Genomic DNA, 18,196 nt, shown 5'->3' with positions numbered 1-18,196 from the left:
TCCCTGTTGCACATTTAAAATTGCTAGGATGACAAATTTAAGGATGGCTTACTTGTCTTCTACACATTTTGCTGATTTTGTGTTTTAAATGTCTTCAGCTGATATCTATTCTCATTGAATATTGAGAGCAAATTAATTGAAATCTCATTGAAAGGAAGTTAAGGTCAACTTTCAAAAGTGTCATGCTAGTGGCTAGCAATGTTTTCTCCTGATTGAAATATTTTTCATAAAGGATTGGAAACACTTACGAAGGTGGGTCTGGTCCCAAGTCCTTGGTCTGGTCACTCATGAATTTAAGGTTCATACCCAATTCAAAACTCAGTTTTTATGTGCAATTAATTCTTTAATGAAAAGCTTAGACATTTTGCTTCTTGCATGCAGAAACCTGAAGCTTACACAATGTTTTTCAAAACTTCACAGGCTAAGTCAATATTGCTTTAAAACAGAGAGCATGGACTTTGTTTCAGTGGCAGTTCTGAAACATGCCTCTAAACAGTCACACATTTTGTCTGAGAAACAATGATGCATGAATCATACATTTTTTTACTCTACTGGTGTGTCTAATTCACACACATGTAAATGCTTTGTAAATCTGGGTTCAGTTCACTGAAACGCCTTTTCCTTTTAATTTGTTATTACTAAATTAGCTTACCTAGAAGGACACTGCTGGCCTAATTTTTAAAACTGAAAGAAGATGCACGTTTTTAATAGTTAGGGTAATTAATGGTTATTAGAAGATACCTTAGTTTGTGGAGGATTCTTCATTTACTGAAACTCCTAAGGTTATGATAAAATGCTTTTGTTGGGATTACGATACATTTACAGAGACAGACTTCGACATCAATGCAGTGAGATTCTGTGACCTGTGTTACAGACGAATCAGAAGTCCCCTAAACATGTCCTGACTTTCAGATCACTCAAGTTTAAAGAGAATGTACATTTTTCTCTGCTCCCTGTGGGGTTTTATATTTGTCTTTGGCACAACAGAGTGGGTGGTCCTGAAATCAATACTCAGATATGCCCAGGCCCACCTTCCACACCCCCTCTTCCTGAGGTGTACATACCTGGGGCTTCAGATTCAGCCTCTGCTTTGCTGTTGCTGGTAAACCTTCTCTGGCAAGTCTGAAGGAAATCCACACTTGTCTGAATATCCAGAGTGGTGAATTAGGGTGAAGTCATTATTTTATGACATGAGCGTGGTGATTTCAAGACATAAGGAACGGTCAGAGTCAGAGACTAAGAAACAGGAAATGTCCCATCTGGATCTGATTACAACTGCTATAAAAAACATCTCTCCAATACAGGAGAGAGCTGACTGGGGAAGGATAGATTATTTTTCAGTGGGGAAAAAACATGTTGCCAAATAGGCTTATATGGTAATACAAAAGACAAAATATCCTGACACAGATCTTTTTTTTCCACTCCAACTAAAACATAAATTATATTTGATAAAATTAATGACTAGCAGGAACCCAATATTGCTATTACGTTTCTGCTCTGTTGCTTGACTAGTTTCCCAGAAATTGCTCTGCAGTTTTTAACCTTCAGGTATTTATTCAAGATTTTCATTAGGTATACTGGTAGTGGCTTTATTTGATGAAAATAAAAAATAAATAAAATATAATGTAGAGACAATTGTATCCACTCTTATCTACCTTTTTTTTTTTTTTGGTATTTACCTCATATCCTTTCCCAGACAGAACTACATTGTGGGACTAGTAAGTGCCTCATGATACAAGTACTATGTATTAGGGATTTTCATGCATATGTGAATAGAGAGACTGTTTGAGTAAACTTAGAAACCTTTGCCCATACAGATAACCCTTCCTTCAAGAATCATTCTCCTAATTTTCAGTACTCCATGGGGATTATGAACGAGGAATGACAGTGTATATTTTTCTCCTAAGATTGAGAAGTCATTTGGTTTGAAATGAATAGAAATAAACTTTCACACGCAACAGACTTCTATTTTGGAATTCACTAGCAGAGGGAACTTAGGAGTGGAAAGAAGTTAAAAAAATAAATGTGAAAATTAAGTAAAGATAGGAAGGATTATAACCTCCAGATGAGGAAGCCCCTATGCTGCTCATTGGTAGAAGCTGGGAGTGTGAGTAGAAATGTGTGTGGAAGGGCCATGTAGGTATACTCATGTCTTTTAGCTCAGCTAGCAGAAAATGTTTAGAAGTAATGCAGAGACAGAATACTGGGCTAGACAGAAATTTGATCTGAACCAGTACAGCAAATGCTATGCTTTTTTTGTAGTCCGTGAACCTATCATTTCACAAAATGTTCGGCTTGCTCCTTAAGTCAACTGTCGTCTGCGTAATGGTGAAGAGCTGCTTTGGCTGCTGATGTTAACTGTGGAGCTCCATACAAGAAGTGACCTGCCAAGGTTTCTTTCTTCTTCAGTGAGACAGTCTCATCTCATTAACATTCACTACTCTCCCAGTTCAGAGACTGCACAGTCAATCACAGCGCAACAGTCCCGCCTGGACTACATTTACACTGTAGGTGTAACACACATAAATGTTCACAAGCTAGCCTCCACATAAAGAAGAGGGATAACACTGGTAGACTAGCTACCAAAACATGAAAGGGTACAGCACAGGCCGTACTGGCTTGGTTAGGAGCCCAGTTCATTAAGTGGGCAGGCAGTAAATCTGCTTTTGGCTATCTAAGCAGAGCCATACTGAATAAGGTGCCAGCAGGAAAGGGCACAAAAAGTTTCATTGCTTGGAGGAAATAGAGGAACCAGTGAGGCAAGCTGCCTGCCACGATGGAGATGCCAAATTAAGAAAATACTTTTTAAAAGAAAAAACTAATTTAAAATAAAAAGGTAAGATTTTTAAGGAGCATTTCTTCTTCAGGAATTACCCAGAGATAGATAAGACAGAAAGAAAAATTAGTTTTGTGCAGCCTGAGTTCTGTCCAGCCGAACCTAACCTGTCAGTTTCATTTCACGATTGATAAAGCCAGGAAATACAGAAAGGATTGGTATAAGGCGATGCTAAATACAGTGAATGCTGATGTTCTCAAACAGCTGATAAAGTCACAACAGAAATGCCTTAGAAATTAAATTAGCTCATTTGAAAGAGTAAAAAAAAAAAAAGCAGAATTGTGCTGGTTTAAATACAAATACAAGAAGGAAGAAGGTAAGGGAAACAGCCTACAGAGCTTTACAGGAAGCATTACTGTTTGAAAAGGGATAATTTTTTTTTAACTAAGGCATTGGGAGTGATGGTGCACAAGAAGCTCAACATGAGCTGGCAATGTGCCCTTGCAGCCCAGAAGGCCAACCGCATCCTGGGCTGCATCAAGAGGAGCGGGGCCAGCAGGTCGAGGGAGGTGATTCTCCCCCTCTGCTCTGCCCTGGTGAGACCCCACCTGGAGTACTGCGTCCAGTTGTGGAGCCCCCAACATAAGAAGGACATGGACCAGTTGGAGAAGGTCCAGAGGAGGGCCACAAAGATGATCAGAGGGCTGGAGCACCTTTCCTATGAGGACAGGCTGAGAGAGTTGGGGCTGTTCAGCCTGGAGAAGAGGAGGCTCCAGGGAGACCTTATAGCGGTCTTCCAGTACCTCAAGGGGGCCTACAAGAAAGATGGGGAGAGGCTGCTCAGTAGGGCCTGTTGTGACAGGACAAAGGGTAATGGTTTTAAAATAGAGGGAGGTAGATTTAGATCAGATATTAGGAAAAATTTTTTTACACAGAGGGTTGTAGAGCACTGGAACAGGTTGCCCAGAGAGGTGGTGGATGCCCCATCCCTGGAAACGTTCAAGGCCAGGTTGGATGGGGCTCTGAGCAACCTGATCTAGTTGAATATGTCCCTGCTCCTTGCAGGAGGGTTGGACTAGATGACCTTTGAAGGCCCCTTCCAACCCAAACCATTCTATGATTCAATGATTCCTATTGGTAGTTATGCAAATAACTAAATGTAATATTTTTCTGAAATAAAAAAAATAATAAAAACATGTTTAAACTGGCATCAAGTAATGCTCCTCTGAAGAACACATTTAGGAGGCTGCTTGGAAAATGACCAAGCAAGATGGTTTAATGCATGTGATTGTAAATTTTGTTAATGTTAATGAACACATTTTTAAGAGACGAAGGAATGGAGCTCATTACTTAGGAGAAATGAAGGCCCTTAGGACCTTGGAAATGAGTTTGATTTATATATGGTTTTACAGTTTCTAAACTTTTCCTGAGAGTAGAGGGAAAATGCAGCTGTAATACTGATCATTGTCTAGTCATTATTTTCCTTAATAAATGCAGTTTCAAAATATAAATTTGACAGATTTATAGAAACTTCCCCTTTTAATTCTAGACTATTGACAACGTACAATTTGTGGCATAGGTTCTACATCTGGATAGAATGTGCTAAATAAAATTTATTTTCAATGTCCAAAGTTATGGTTGATAAATAACATTCTGATCGATCTTTTCTATAAATATTTTTAGCTGGAGGATTTTTATATTTTTACTTTGAGTAGTGCAAGTGGTATGGACAGAGTACAGGGCTCAAATATTATATGTTTATAGAAGATGGCAAACAATAGCCTTCTTTATTATGACTATTCTTGTTCAGACCAAAATACAAGTGGTTTATTGTGAGGTGAAGAGATTGTGGGGTTATTGCACTTTCTTTCAGGCGTGATGCCTGAGGTCCTTAAACTATGGGTTCAGGCAGTTTAGTGAGGCAAGCGGCTCCAGCGAATAATTCAGACAGGAACCTACTGTGGATACTCCAGAGTTTGCTTTAAAAAAACTCTATTACGAAATCCAAACATGGGTAGAAGGACCAGTATACTGATTTAGGTACCTAAAGTTAGAATCCTAAAACATTATTTTCTGCCCTTTATGATGTTTTTAAAGTAGTTTCTGTAAGCACTCGGGCTAATGTTGCCCTTTTTTTTAATTATTTTTAATCTTACTTTTCAGCTTCTTTTGTCCAATTGACATGCTTTGCTAATTTCTCTTGTTCTAGATAGTTTCATGGAGTTACTTAAGATGTACACTAGTGTAAATAACAACAGAAATTGTTTCAGAGTTCTTTTATCCTACATTCAGGTTTCAAATTACATACTGGGATCTGGAAATAGTTGAAGCCTGCCTAGGTGCTAGACTATTAAATAATCTACTAAAAATATGCTTATAAATTGTTGACTAAACATAATTTTGCTGTGATTGCTATATATCAGGCTGATTTTGGATCTTAATATAGTCAGATTTTTTTAGTGTCCTTCAAATAAGTCACCAAAGTATTTATAAACATTAATTTGACTTTGCTTTTAAAATCTCTCTTTGCCACCTCAGACAGTCTCCTCTGGCTATATCTGTGTTTCTGAGATTGAAGAACTTCCACTGAGCTGCTGACAAGAGTATATGGCAGACTAGAGGTTTAGGATTCCTGGCTATGGTTTATTTTTCTTGAGCTATTCTCCATTTGTGCTCCAAAAATCCAGCAGACAAACCCTCAGTTGATAATGATGCAAAAAAAAAAGTAAAAGGTAGTTAGCAACCTCTGCCTCATACATATGGAAAGAAATGTCTGTCATTGCTAGATGATGCTTGGAAAAAACATTCTGGCAATCAACTGAAAGATCGTAGAGCAGCATGGATTTCTGAGAACACAAGATTAAGAAGGTGGCTGATCTCATCACCAGTCCCCAAGATCCTCTCCGTCCAGTTTGAGGTAGTTGACACAGGAAATACTATGAGTCTGTTGTATGGAATTTCTGAGTCCCCTCTACAGAGTAAGTAGAACTGAGAGCAGAATGTAAGGAGAAGAATACCAATACAAAAGTGAGTTGCTTTTTTTAGGTAACTTGCTGCACTAGACTGCCATTTTTATTTCCAAATACGTTAGAATGGTTTGCTCATCTACAGGGTACTGCATAAACAGGCAGGTCAGTGGTGAATGCTTTTCTAGATGTTAGGCTGTGAAACATGGAAGCAGATAGTTCGTTATTTTGTGTGCTGGATATGACAATTTATCTTCTGAAAAAGTACCATTTCTCTGTCTATTCCAGGACCGTCTTGACTCTTTAACTGAAGTTGATGATTCTGGACAGTTAACCATCAAATGTTCTCAAAATTACTTGTCACTGGATTGTGGCATTACTGCATTTGAACTATCTGACTACAGTCCTAGTGAGGATTTGCTTGGTGCTTTGGATGATATGACCTCCAGCCAAGGGAAAGCTAAATCATTTGAATCCTGGAACTGCAGTGAGATGGATAAGGACTTTCCAGGACTTATCAGAAGTGTAGGTTTACTTGCAGTAGCAACGGATTCCATTGTTTCCCAGTGTAACGAAGCATTAAATGAGAAAGAAACCAACATACCTCTTTCAGCAGAAGACGGAGAAGAAAGCAAAAACAGGAAAGCACCACAAGAGCCCTCACTAGTATCTCCTTCTGCAAACTCCTCCCCTTCTGAAGAACCTTGCTCTCAAGATGGTGTTTTACCTACTGACAGCAAACCAGTTTCCACATTAAAGAATCCAGAATGCAATCTTCCACAGCACACCAGTGAAAAAATCAAACACTCTCACTGTGAAAACTCCACTCCTAAGAGGTCCATAAGAGACTGCTTTAATTATAATGAAGACTCCCCTACACAGCCTACCTTGCCAAAAAGAGGTCTGTTTCTGAAAGATGATGTGTTTAAAGACTATACGGAAGCCAGTGATTTAAAAAGGCAGATGTCTCAGATAGTTAAAAATGAAATGAGTAGAAGCACACCCTCATTGTTAGATCCACCAGACAGGTCCAAACTTTGCCTAGCTTTACAGTCTCCCTACACTAACAGCCCATCTGCAGTTAGTCAGTCATATGATTGCTTAAATACAATAGGTGACAGAAATATTGAGTACACAATAAATAATCACTTTAAGGACAGTCCCATAAGTTTAGGGAAGTCTACTTTCTACACCTATAAAGAAAAATCAAAGCACAAGAAGTCTCATGACACTTCAGAGAAAGTGAAAGCTGGCAGAATGCCTGGAGGTATATGTAAAACAGCTCCACCAATACAGGTCAAAAAAAGAGGACGTTCTTCTCTACAAAATGGAATTGCTTCTCATAACTCTCAGTCTCTGGAGGAGACGGAAACAGATTCTTCTGCATCATCAGAATCTTGTAACCAGAGAGACCTAAATGGGCAATCACAAGGTAAAACTGAGCCTTTTGGTTCACCAACACGTAGCCAAAAGAGTGCTTCCTCAGCTGATTCTGAGCTTGCCAACTCATCACCTCTTCTACTGAGAAGAAAGAATAATAAGAGCTTCTCCTCGACACCAAGCTATACTCAAAAAACCAATAAAGATGGTGAGGTCTGGTATGGATCTGATGAATATTTAGCACTTCCTTCACATCTAAAACAGACTGAAGTATTAGCTTTAAAACTAGAAAATTTGACAAAGTTATTGCCCCAAAAGCCCAGGAGAGAAACCATTCAAAACATTGATGACTGGGAGCTGTCAGAAATGAACTCAGATTCAGAAATGTATCCAACATACCAGACAAAAAAGCACAAAAAATTGGGTAGAATTTCACCAAGCTCTTCAAGTGATATAGTATCCTCCTTAGGCGACAGTATTGAATCTGGGCCTCTCAGTGATATTGTCTCTGATGAAGATCTTTGTATGCCTGTATCTTGCATTAAAAAATACATTGAAGAAAAGTCAGAAAGGACTGCTGGCACTCAGCCCACTGAGACTGAAACTTCTGCCTCAAGTAAATCAGCTTTAATTCATCAACTGATGCAAGATATACAACATCAAGAGAATTATGAAACCATCTGGGAAAAAATTGAGGTAAGGCAATAATCCTGCGTTCTTCTGCTGTGTTCTTGATAAACCTATATACGGAGATGGAGCTGTGGGCAGGAGTGGAGTTGCTTTGTTCTTTTTTTTTAATAATGACAAAGTCTCATCTAGTGACTGCTAGAAGTAGAGAACAGCAGCGATCATTGCAGTTATAATAGACTGCAGTTAACTTTAACTATACAGAACTGGCCTACATTATTTTACTTACACCAATGCCTTTAAACTTGGCAAAACATTATTTTATCAATAGAGCTTCTCTTTGCCAAGATTAAGTACATGATGAGCCATTTTTTGGATGAAGTGAAAGATAAACATTGGAAAATCAGGGGTCTTTGTTGTATTTGAATGAAGTTGTACTTAATATCATCTGCCTGCTTTCTTTATAAAAAAAGAATTTCTTTAGTCCAAAAATAGAGGAATAATTTTCTTGATTTCTGTCATATCATGTCTAATAACCACATTTCTTTTTAATCAGTTCTGTTCCCTTGCAATGATTATTTTCCCTCCAGTATTGGTGGAACTAAGCATAACATCTTTTTTTTTTTTTTAATCTAAATAATCCTTTCATCCTTTTTAAATAATAGCAATTTAATAGTGCAATGTGCTAGAAAAATAATGTCACTATACTATCCCATTAATCTTCAGGTGATAAAAGATTTTGTTCTTGACTATTGGTATCACTTCTTCAGAAGTAACTTTATAAAGTGGAATCATATGTAGTAGTTAAAAAATGTTGGAAAGGGAGGTGAATTTTAATGAATAATCAAATAAGGACCTTGCCATCTCAATACTATAATTATTAAATTACATTCATAGTAAATTTTTGTGTCAGTTTTCTGATAGGTTTGTTTTCCTGGCCATTGTAGAGGGGAACTCTTCCATTCAGAACATTTCATGTCCATCTTCAATATAGTTTAGTAAAATGGCTGTCAGAAAAGAAAGCTTCATCTCTACTACGTTTCAAAATGCTTTAAAATTAATGAAATATGCATTACAGGGTGATCTTGGAATCTAAATGCTAAATCTGGTATCAGCATTACCTTCTGTGTTATTAAGCTCCTTAAGAGCTAAGAATAAAGGACGACAGGTTTTTTTTTATAATTTCAGTAAATCCTTCTTATGACGCGTGATTTCTATAGCTTTAGAAAACATTGGAAGTATTATGACTAGTAGAAAAGTAGCTGAGCTAAAGATGTTTGAGTATAAAGCCAGAATAGAAAACACAGAAAGAGAAATTTCTTCTTAAAGGAGGGAGCAGCAGCTGTCAGACTTGAATCAGCCCTGTAAAGGGCAGCACTTAATGATTCAAGTTGTTCCCTCCGTCCTGATGGCTGGGGTTCATCTTCCGGACTCTGATGAGAGAACCGTCTTTATAAGTGCAAGCTGTTTCTGTGCTTAAGTTTGTGCAGTGTTGAAAATTAGTCCAGATGAAGCTGACAGATACAGAGCCCTTCATTCTGTGCAAGCAACAAATCCCATCAAAGCTGCTTGTGAATAGGTAAGATGTTGTCTTTCAAATGATACAAGAGCTTGTTTAAGGAATGGAATTGTTGAGTGTCTAGGGACCAGCTCCCTCCACTAGACACTGACTAGCATCCTTTCGGCAAGAAGCAGGTGGCAGAGAAACTTTTAGCATTTCATCATGTTTATTTTTCTGAAACTTTTTTAAAAGGTTAATTCTCTTTTTGGGGGTCATCTCTCTTTGTGTGATTCCCTGCAGCTGCAGTTCAGTTCTGCCAGGATGGAGGAATAAGAACCAGCTGTAACAACTGGCTGCAGCTGTAAACACCCACTTCCTCTCCATATCCATCCTCTCCTCACCTCCTCTGGAGAGTGGATTGAGTTACTGACAGCAATTAAAGGTAGTTAGCTGTTCTCTGGCCAGAGTAAACCCTTTTAGGTAGTGATTACAGCTGCCGCTCTTGTCCTTGAGGAACTTTGTTACTGCTGATGATGCTTTTTCTACAATTTCTCAGTGTTCTAGTTTGTGATGATTGCTTGGGAAATGTTGATCATGGAGTTTGAAAATAATCTTCTGAAATATGTTATGGGAAGGGGCTCAGAGTAGAATAAGGGCTTTACACAGAAAGAAGACCAGATGCAAAGAGCACTGCTAGGAAGAGAGATAGATCAGTGATCCATGCCTTAAAATCAGCACACAAGAATGGTTCATATTTATTTCATGCAGAAAGATGTATGCTAGCTACACTAAATGGCTTGAAAATGTACTTCCTGAATGGTGAATAAAAATAATAAAGAGAAAAGTTTTGAAATGTTTTGCAAAGCAATTAGAATACTATAATATATTAAAGAAATATAAGGTTTTCTCAAGCCGCTTATTTACTTAGGTTTTCCATTGTTTCTAGAAATGATATCTTCTGCTTGTAAGACTAGTAAAGAAACAGTTTTTCAATAGAAGAGCTCTTACCAAGGTAAATTCTGCCTCAGTAACACCATGGTGCCTTGTGAAGGTACTTTAATTTGACACAAGTAATGGAAAAATAGAAAATTCCTCCCTTATGTGGCATTATGAAGTATTGAAAACAAAATCTAACTAAAAATACCATACCTGTACAATTGAGGTATATACCATACCTCACAATTGAGTCCTTTCTTTTGCTAGATCTCCTGTTTTGTAATTCCCTAAGCAGAGTATCAAGTGTCTCATTGCTTTTTTAATTATCGTCATTTGGCATTTACATTAATTCTGTTATTTAATCAGAAGTCTCCAACTCAAAAAGGAGTTTCCTAATTGCATGAATACATGTCTTAGCAATAATTCAATCCTGCTTTTGTTAGCGGTTGTTTTGTGCTAAAGAAGTCAAATCTGAAATGAGAACTTAATTAAGGACAGAAGCAGCATGCTCATGCCCATTAGTAATCCAGTTACACTGCTGCAAATGTCTAGCCTAATATATTTTATTTATTGAGATTTCAAAACAAAACTAAAATATCTCAACATTTCATTTTCGAATAACAACAGCTTAGAAACAATGGCAGCCTCAAAATCATTGAAAGTTGTATTTTAGCTAGGTAATAGGGCAAACAAAGACGTTTCAGTATTTTATTATGATGGGAATAATTTTGAATTAGTATAAATCTGGTAATATCTTCATAGTAAGCAATTTGTTCAACATATGCTGAAGCACTTACTGGAAACTTTTTAAATTTCTCAGTTATATTGAGGATAGTCATGTGCAGAAACTGATAAAATGTAGCGTTTTATACTTGCAAATTATGCAGATGTGCTTGCATGGGTATTATCATGCTGATAATCTGTCTGTCTGCCTACAGACAGAATTCTGCTTGGCTAGCCCATGTGCTGTTACATAGGGTCAATTTCTTGCTTTCCAATAAATACTACATACTCTTGCCATAGTTTGCCTTGCACTGCAGCTAATTCTTTGGCACATGCCTTTAGCACGGAGTACCTCCATTCTGGGGTGCGTAACAATTTCTGTGGCAATTTATTATATGTTTCAGAAATTACTTTTTGGAGTTAAATATGAAAATAAGTGATATCAAATTCCAACTGTTCCTCTTATCGTTAAAATATAGTTCATCTTTTAGTAGCTACCCCAAATGAATTTTTAGAATGCAGATTAAGCTCTGTAGTTTCTGTTACACCAACTGGAGGGGAAAAAGATATAACAACATCATTCTCACAGGTAAGGTCAATAGAGTTCTTTGCTGTAAAAAGATGGCCAATTGCCACTTCTCATATGTAGCACTAGAACTCCATAGTATCAGTTTCAGAATACTTTAAGGTTTACTTTCTGTAAAAGAAATGTTTTCCTTAAAATCATACTAATAATTTTTTTCCCCCCTATTTTATGTGGAAACTGAAAAACTGAAAGACAAAACTGATCCTGGGATGCTCTAATGACAATGCATATTAAATCATTTTATGTGAATAAAATTGTAATAAAAAACCTTGTTCAGGCAGTTTTATCTCCTTCTCTAGCAAGCAATACTAGGTTGACTATACTGACATCCTTGTGCTGTAATCTGTGGTCCCTGGTAATCCTGTCTACTTGATTTTTGAGGGCACTATTATCAAGGGGAGAAATGTCACCATTTGCAGGACACTCCACTTAAATGAAGATGTGTTTGCTTTGCAGGCCTCAGGGTTAATCACATGGAGCAAATAGCCGATTTTTTCCTGTTATACAGACTTTTAGCTTGTTTTATCACAGGCTTCATTTCTCTAAGAGGCAGCTGAATTTCCTCTGCAAGAAGCAATTTGATATCTATTGATCGCATCTTCTTAACTCATCACATTTCATGAATTTGCCCTCACGTCTGTTGGCTCTGTGTTTTGTCTGGGGAGCCTAGGCAGTCTTGGCACTGGTTACCCACCTTCTTGATGTGCTAAGGGAATAAAATAATGCTGCTCTGCATGTTTTCCTGCTGTGGGTTAGAGCATGCGCCAGGGATCCTACAGCACAGCGCTGGCTAAAAGACTTCGCTGCTTTCCAGGACCCAGTGAGGGACCCCTTCCCCTTGTGCAGACATTTATTCCCTCTGAACCAAGATGCCTCACTGGAGCAGAGATTAAAGGCCCCTCTTCCAAATTACTGGAGTAATGGGAATAATTTTCCTGCCTAGGAGGAACTAAGGATCCATGCAGTGTACAAAGGAGAGTGCAATATCAGAGCTAAACTTGTTAGTGTGATAAATAGTTCGTGTATTTGGGAGGGAAAGGTTTGCATTTTTAGTGGGTAGTCACAAAAGATGACTAAACGGTAGGCTTCTGCAAATGGTTAATGGACTTGGTAGAGCAAGTTTGTATTGGAGATACAGCCAGGAGTCCATTTGGGCAGTGGAGAGCCAGCTGGTTAGAAAATATTTGGAGAACAAAGGGGAAAAGAATTTATGTTGTTCCGGTTGAAAGGGGACAGAGTTGCTTCTGGGCGGAAAACACACCAGTACAGTTAAGGTAGAAGCTGGATTGCTTTAGGGGAAGCAAAAGTTTTTTGGTTTTGGAGGTGATTTTCATCAGTAGGGGGAAATGTATGCATAGAGGACAAATGAAGTTTGGGCTGTGGGGCTAAGGTAGTGAAAAACGAATAGGAACTTTTAGAGCTTATGGGGCTTAGTAGCAAAGAAAAAACATAGAACTAAAATCAGTAATGACAGAAGAGGTGGAAAAAGCAAAGATAATCAGTAGGGAACAGGACTGGCTTATTTTGGATTACCAGATAAAGGATTTGTAAATTGTAATGCTCCCCTCAGCCCTCTTGCTTCCAGTAACTTAGTAACGGTGCTTCTAATACTGACCCTCTTAAAATAAATGGATTGCCTATTTTTCCTGATAGATAGAATGTTTGCCAAAATTTGCTCATCTCTGAATCTTTCTTATACTGCTTCATACAATTTAGATTGAAATATTGCTATTGGTTGATGACCAGCTTATACAAAACTGTAAGTGAAAGAGGTATCAGATCCAGAAATTCCTTGGCAACTGCACTGTTTTCTCAGCAGACTTGCTGCTTTGTGCAGCATAATTGAAAATGTCACTTCCCATTTTGTGCTGAGCCAAGTTTTTGCTTTGTTGTTTTGAGTTTAATGATACTCCCCTGATTTGAAAGCCCATCCCTCAGTTTTCAAGCTGGCTAAACTATTACTAAGCAGTAATGTAGTATACATATGGAACTTTCATTTTTACTCAGACAAATACTTCTTTACTAGAAGATTGTGCTGAAATACAGTGAACCCTCTGTTCCTCAAAACTGCTTAGTTCCTAACAGTTTGCTTGAATTTTAAACAGTTCCTCCAAATACATTCACTTTTCTTTGGCATTTGCTTTACCACAAATAGTCTAAGAGAGTTTGTCACCAGCAATCTTGCAAAAAACAGCAATTTCTATGTAAGCTGTGCAAATTCTGGATATGTAACTTTAAATCTAAAACTGACTGCAGGAATTATGCTTCCTTAATTAAACACATCTATTGTGAAGCATATGTTGTTCAGAGCTGTTTGAATTTCCAGTATAAAAATTTCAGAATGATTTGGCAGTGAGCAGTTTTAATCACGGATTTTTTACATTCAGTATTTGGCAAGTAATTCCAAATAACTTGGGGGAAAAAAGAAAGAGGGAGAGGGAGAAATAGAAAAAAAAGTTCGCTCGCAAATAATTTAGTAGCAATGATTTGAGGGTATGTCTTTACTAGCATTTAGAATTGGTTGTAAGGGATATGTCTACATCTACATGTCTGGCTCACATCTGATGTGAGACTTTTACCTGCAAAAAGCCTGACAATTCTTTCTTGATGTGTACATAGTTGGATACTACATCTCAGCTCAGGGATGGCTACTAACAGCTTAGATGAACTGAGGAACAGCTGCTTTTGCATACATGATAGTGAGAGCCCTCCTCTTCTATTCTAATACGGTCACTCAGATCAGCTTTAAGTGACCATTGGCTTTACAACCCAGAGTCTTGTCTTAGTCACATGCCTGCACCAGAGCCATCCACATGATTTATCTGTGAACTGGAAACTTTCTAGAAATTGGTCAAGGATTGTTTCTTACCTTCTGGATCTCTGCTAATAGGTAAAAGGGTGCAGCAGAGCTGAAGATGGAGAAAGGGAACGGTGAGACTGCAAGAAGTGGACTTCCTGCTCTCACTGTGGAAAAGGGCAGGCTGGAAAGGTGAGCAGTGGGTGCCAGGTGACCAACCAGGAAAGCCAGTAGAGGCTCCAGATGTAAAAGAGACACAACAATAACTTGGAGAATTAATCAGTATCAACTTTAAGACGATCTTATGATCAACTCCTTTATATCAATGCAGAGACACCCTTTATTGTCTCAGATTGTTCGGTGCTTTCAGTTCTCTCGTGGAGGTAGAGAAAGGCACTCAGAAACCATTGAGGCAGGTTTGGAAGCTTTCAGTGATGGCACTAGCTTTCAAAACACAGGCAGAAAGAGTCAAATTGCTATTGGGAATTTACTTCAGGGTGTGTACGGTGGTTGAAGAGTTGTGTTGTTCAGAACTAAATCCTCTGTAACTGCTGTCTTATCGGGAGCAGGTACTGGGGAGAGGGTTGGTTGGTTGTGAAGAGTTTGAGATAACTTTTGAGCGCCCTGTTAACTAGTTACTGTATTGATTTTAGGGTTTCTTGAAGTGCTACCATTATTAAACAGAATACTATTGAATTTTAAATTGTTGTTTTCTAATATTCCCTTAAATATGATAAATAGGGAGGGGTGAGAGAGAATGCTCATTGCTTTGTATTTTCATAGTGATATGCCCTTCACAATGTTTTAAGGTCTAGTTGTTCTGTTATATAATATACTTAGCTCTTCGATACTTATGTTTTATGTATCTCGTGTGAGGAAGTACAGGATATTCCAGAAAGATGCAGTATACCAAAATCACTATACTCTATTCTAAATATTTAATTATTTAAATAATACATTGCTACTAACTTCCACCTAAATAAAATTCCAGTCTATCTCCTGCTGTTAACGCATCGTTGCCTTAAAATATGTACATGATGGAGATGACTCAGAGCAAGAGAAATGTTCAGGGGTCTAGAGAGGATTAACCTGAGAAAAAAGATCAAGTCCACTTATGTAAGATTATTGCATAACTCCTCAAAATATGTTCATATCTTTTTCTTCTTGTGTATCTTTATGTGTTTTGACAGCAACTGGTTTTTGTTCCTTCATCCTTTCCAGAATGTTATGATCAGGAATGAAACATTAAGTCATGCTGACTCTTAAATCACAGTTGGCATCATTAGGCATCAGAGTGAATATAATTTGTGGTAAATATGGACAGGAAACTGTCTGTCAGAGGCGTGTTCCAGACTGTCTGTAAGCTTACACAGGTATTTGAAAGTTATCTTTAAAGCAACCAGAAAGACAAAAAAAAAAAAAAAGTTTTCTTGTCCTTGCTTTAGGTTTTGGAGCACAGATGATAATCCTTATGAACAGCTGAGCTATTCTTAGTAAATCAAACTGGAATCTTATCTGAATATTCTTTTATTGTTAGTAAAGACTTATTCTGAACCCTGATTGTCATGCGGGTGAAGTAAGGTTACCCAAATGAGGGCTAGATTTGCCTCTGGTTTCCCTTGGACAACATCTAGAATCTCTTCAGGTTGACAGAGGGAGAATCAACAAGCAAACAGATTTTTGGTAGTAGACAGTGTAGATGTTCAAGTCACGGTAACTAATTGCTTTTTCCCTACTGATGCCAGCATCTGACTACCTGAACGTTTCCTCATTGTGCTCTATAAGACTAAAGACACCCAGGGTAATTTAAAATATAAATACTGCTGCACTGTTAGCAGCAACTGGACTATAGTAGCTAGCATAAAATTGGCTCAGGTAAATCTGAACTCGGGTCAACCTCATCTATGCGTTGCAGTGCAAATCTCCTACAAGTCTGCTGAGGTACAGAAAACAAGAAAAAAATAGTAAATCTGTTAGAAACAGTGATGTTTCTGGGGTTAAAAATAAAGAATAAGAAGACAAAAGAAAAAAAGACCAGAGATTGTTTTTATTTTGTTCTGTAAACATATACAAATTTTGGGAAGAAAAAAGTAAGTCAGAATTAGGATCTAAAGAGGGTGTAAAGCAATAGCCACTAGAGACCACTGAAAAAAGAAACTGTCTAAAAGGGAAGGTAGATAAATTAGGAGGCAAAAGAAAAGCAATTAATGGAGACACTAATAGTGACAGAATTTCTTTGGAGACTGCAGGTGAACAAGAGCTGAGTGCATAACATGAAGCTAAATTAGGAAACTAGAGGAATAATAATGGAGTAAGGAAAAGAGGTGGTGAATCTTAATCTCTCCTTGCTGCTGCCATATTTAGTGAATAGTGGCAATAACCATTTTCCCTGTTTTTAAACTAGAAATCTTAACTGCAAAACAAGTTCATAGGTCAAAGAATTATAATATCTCTTGTGAGGTGACAGACTTAACCTCTTCTAACCAATTAGCCTTGAATAATAGGAAATGCTGAATTAAACGTTCTGATTTTGAGAGGGGATCGTGGTCATTATATCTTAAGTCATGTCAATGAAATAGTAGAGGTCAATATATTTAGCAGTTACCCACAAGCAAACAGCATCTGTTCTATTTCAGTAAGAAGTGGGTTTTTCCTTCAGGTTGGAAAACTTTTAGACGTGGTGGTACATCGCCCTCTTGAGGCCACAACTTGTTACTGCACCTATTTTACAGAAATTTCCTTCTCAAATGAACGAGACCCACATAACTTTACAAACGAAGTTCTTAGAAATTCAGAGATTAAATAAATAATAAAATAGAATATTTCCTCTTTATTAAGATTTTTTTGCTTTAGCGTAGTCTCCAACAAATTTTTTTTGTGCTGTGTTTTATTCCTGCAAATTTAATGTTGAATTAGTTTTGATTTTAAAAAGTAATAGCATGTGTATGCCAATTATTAAACTTTTAAAAACTATAACCTGCACGAGTACTTCTACAGATTTTGTGAAATATGTATAAAAAAATAAACCCCATCCTCTGCTAAAAGAGGAGATCTCCTTGCAAATACAGCTGCCATTTTTATTATTATTTAGGGAGCTATGGTTGTATTATTTAAATAAGCCACGTTTAATCCTGGTTTGTGAACATTAGGCCAAGAATACAGTGGCTTTCTTCCTTTATCTATCACTTACTGGCTAACTTACTGAAAATATTATGTAAAAATAACTAATCTAGTTTCTATTTAAAAGACTGAAAATCTTGTGGAAATAATTTTGTGCCATTAGGTAAAGGTATACAATTTGGCTAATTTATTTCTTTTAACATTATTTGTTCTTTATTTGGAAAAACGTAAATTTTTTTGAAGTGCACAAATCTCTGTTTAATTGACATCATGCCACAGGGCCACTCTGATTTCAGGCTACAGGAGCAACTATGGTGTAGGTACATCACGTGCACCTTTCAAGCAATTAAGTGCTGGGGAATGCGGTTCATTTCTAGCAACTATGAGATCAAAGAGTAAAGTAATGTTGGGACCAGTTAAGGGAGGTGCCAGTGTGGCTTCAACGGAGTGTCCTTCGGTGCTGCCCAGTCTGCGTGCAAGGTAGCAGCTGACAGTCGGCAGAAATAACAGCTGCACAAGGGTGTTCCACCCCCACTCCACTGTCTGAAGCCCAAATACTCAGGGTATGCAAACCAAGGAATGATGGTCATCCATAATTGTCTATTTTTCAGAGCAGAATAAAGCTGTACACTAATATATTGCAGAGGCCATTGTATGGAAAAATTGCAGATGAAGATTAGTTCGTCTTTTGGATGCAGTTCAGCTTATAATCGATACATACATTAGCTGTAAAACAATCTGAAAATAAGGTATGTTGCCAAGACAACATTTAAAATAATTACAT

General features: G+C 37.6%; 1 protein-coding gene across 1 annotated transcript in view; it reads left to right on the top strand.

The window, feature by feature from the left end:
- The window catches only part of AKAP6 (A-kinase anchoring protein 6), a 295,501-nt gene that overhangs the window by 97,490 nt on the left and 179,815 nt on the right, over positions 1-18,196 (top strand). The window contains exon 4 of the mRNA XM_086749479.1: positions 6,031-7,818. Coding sequence (XP_086605605.1) covers positions 6,031-7,818 — 1,788 coding nt within the window. The remainder of the gene's footprint in view (positions 1-6,030; positions 7,819-18,196) is intronic.

Source organism: Chlamydotis macqueenii, chromosome 5 (genome assembly GCF_036417535.1).
Source record: "Chlamydotis macqueenii isolate bChlMac1 chromosome 5, bChlMac1.mat, whole genome shotgun sequence".
NCBI classification, from domain to species: Eukaryota; Metazoa; Chordata; class Aves; order Otidiformes; family Otididae; genus Chlamydotis; species Chlamydotis macqueenii.
This window is presented reverse-complemented; position numbering and strand designations above follow the sequence as displayed.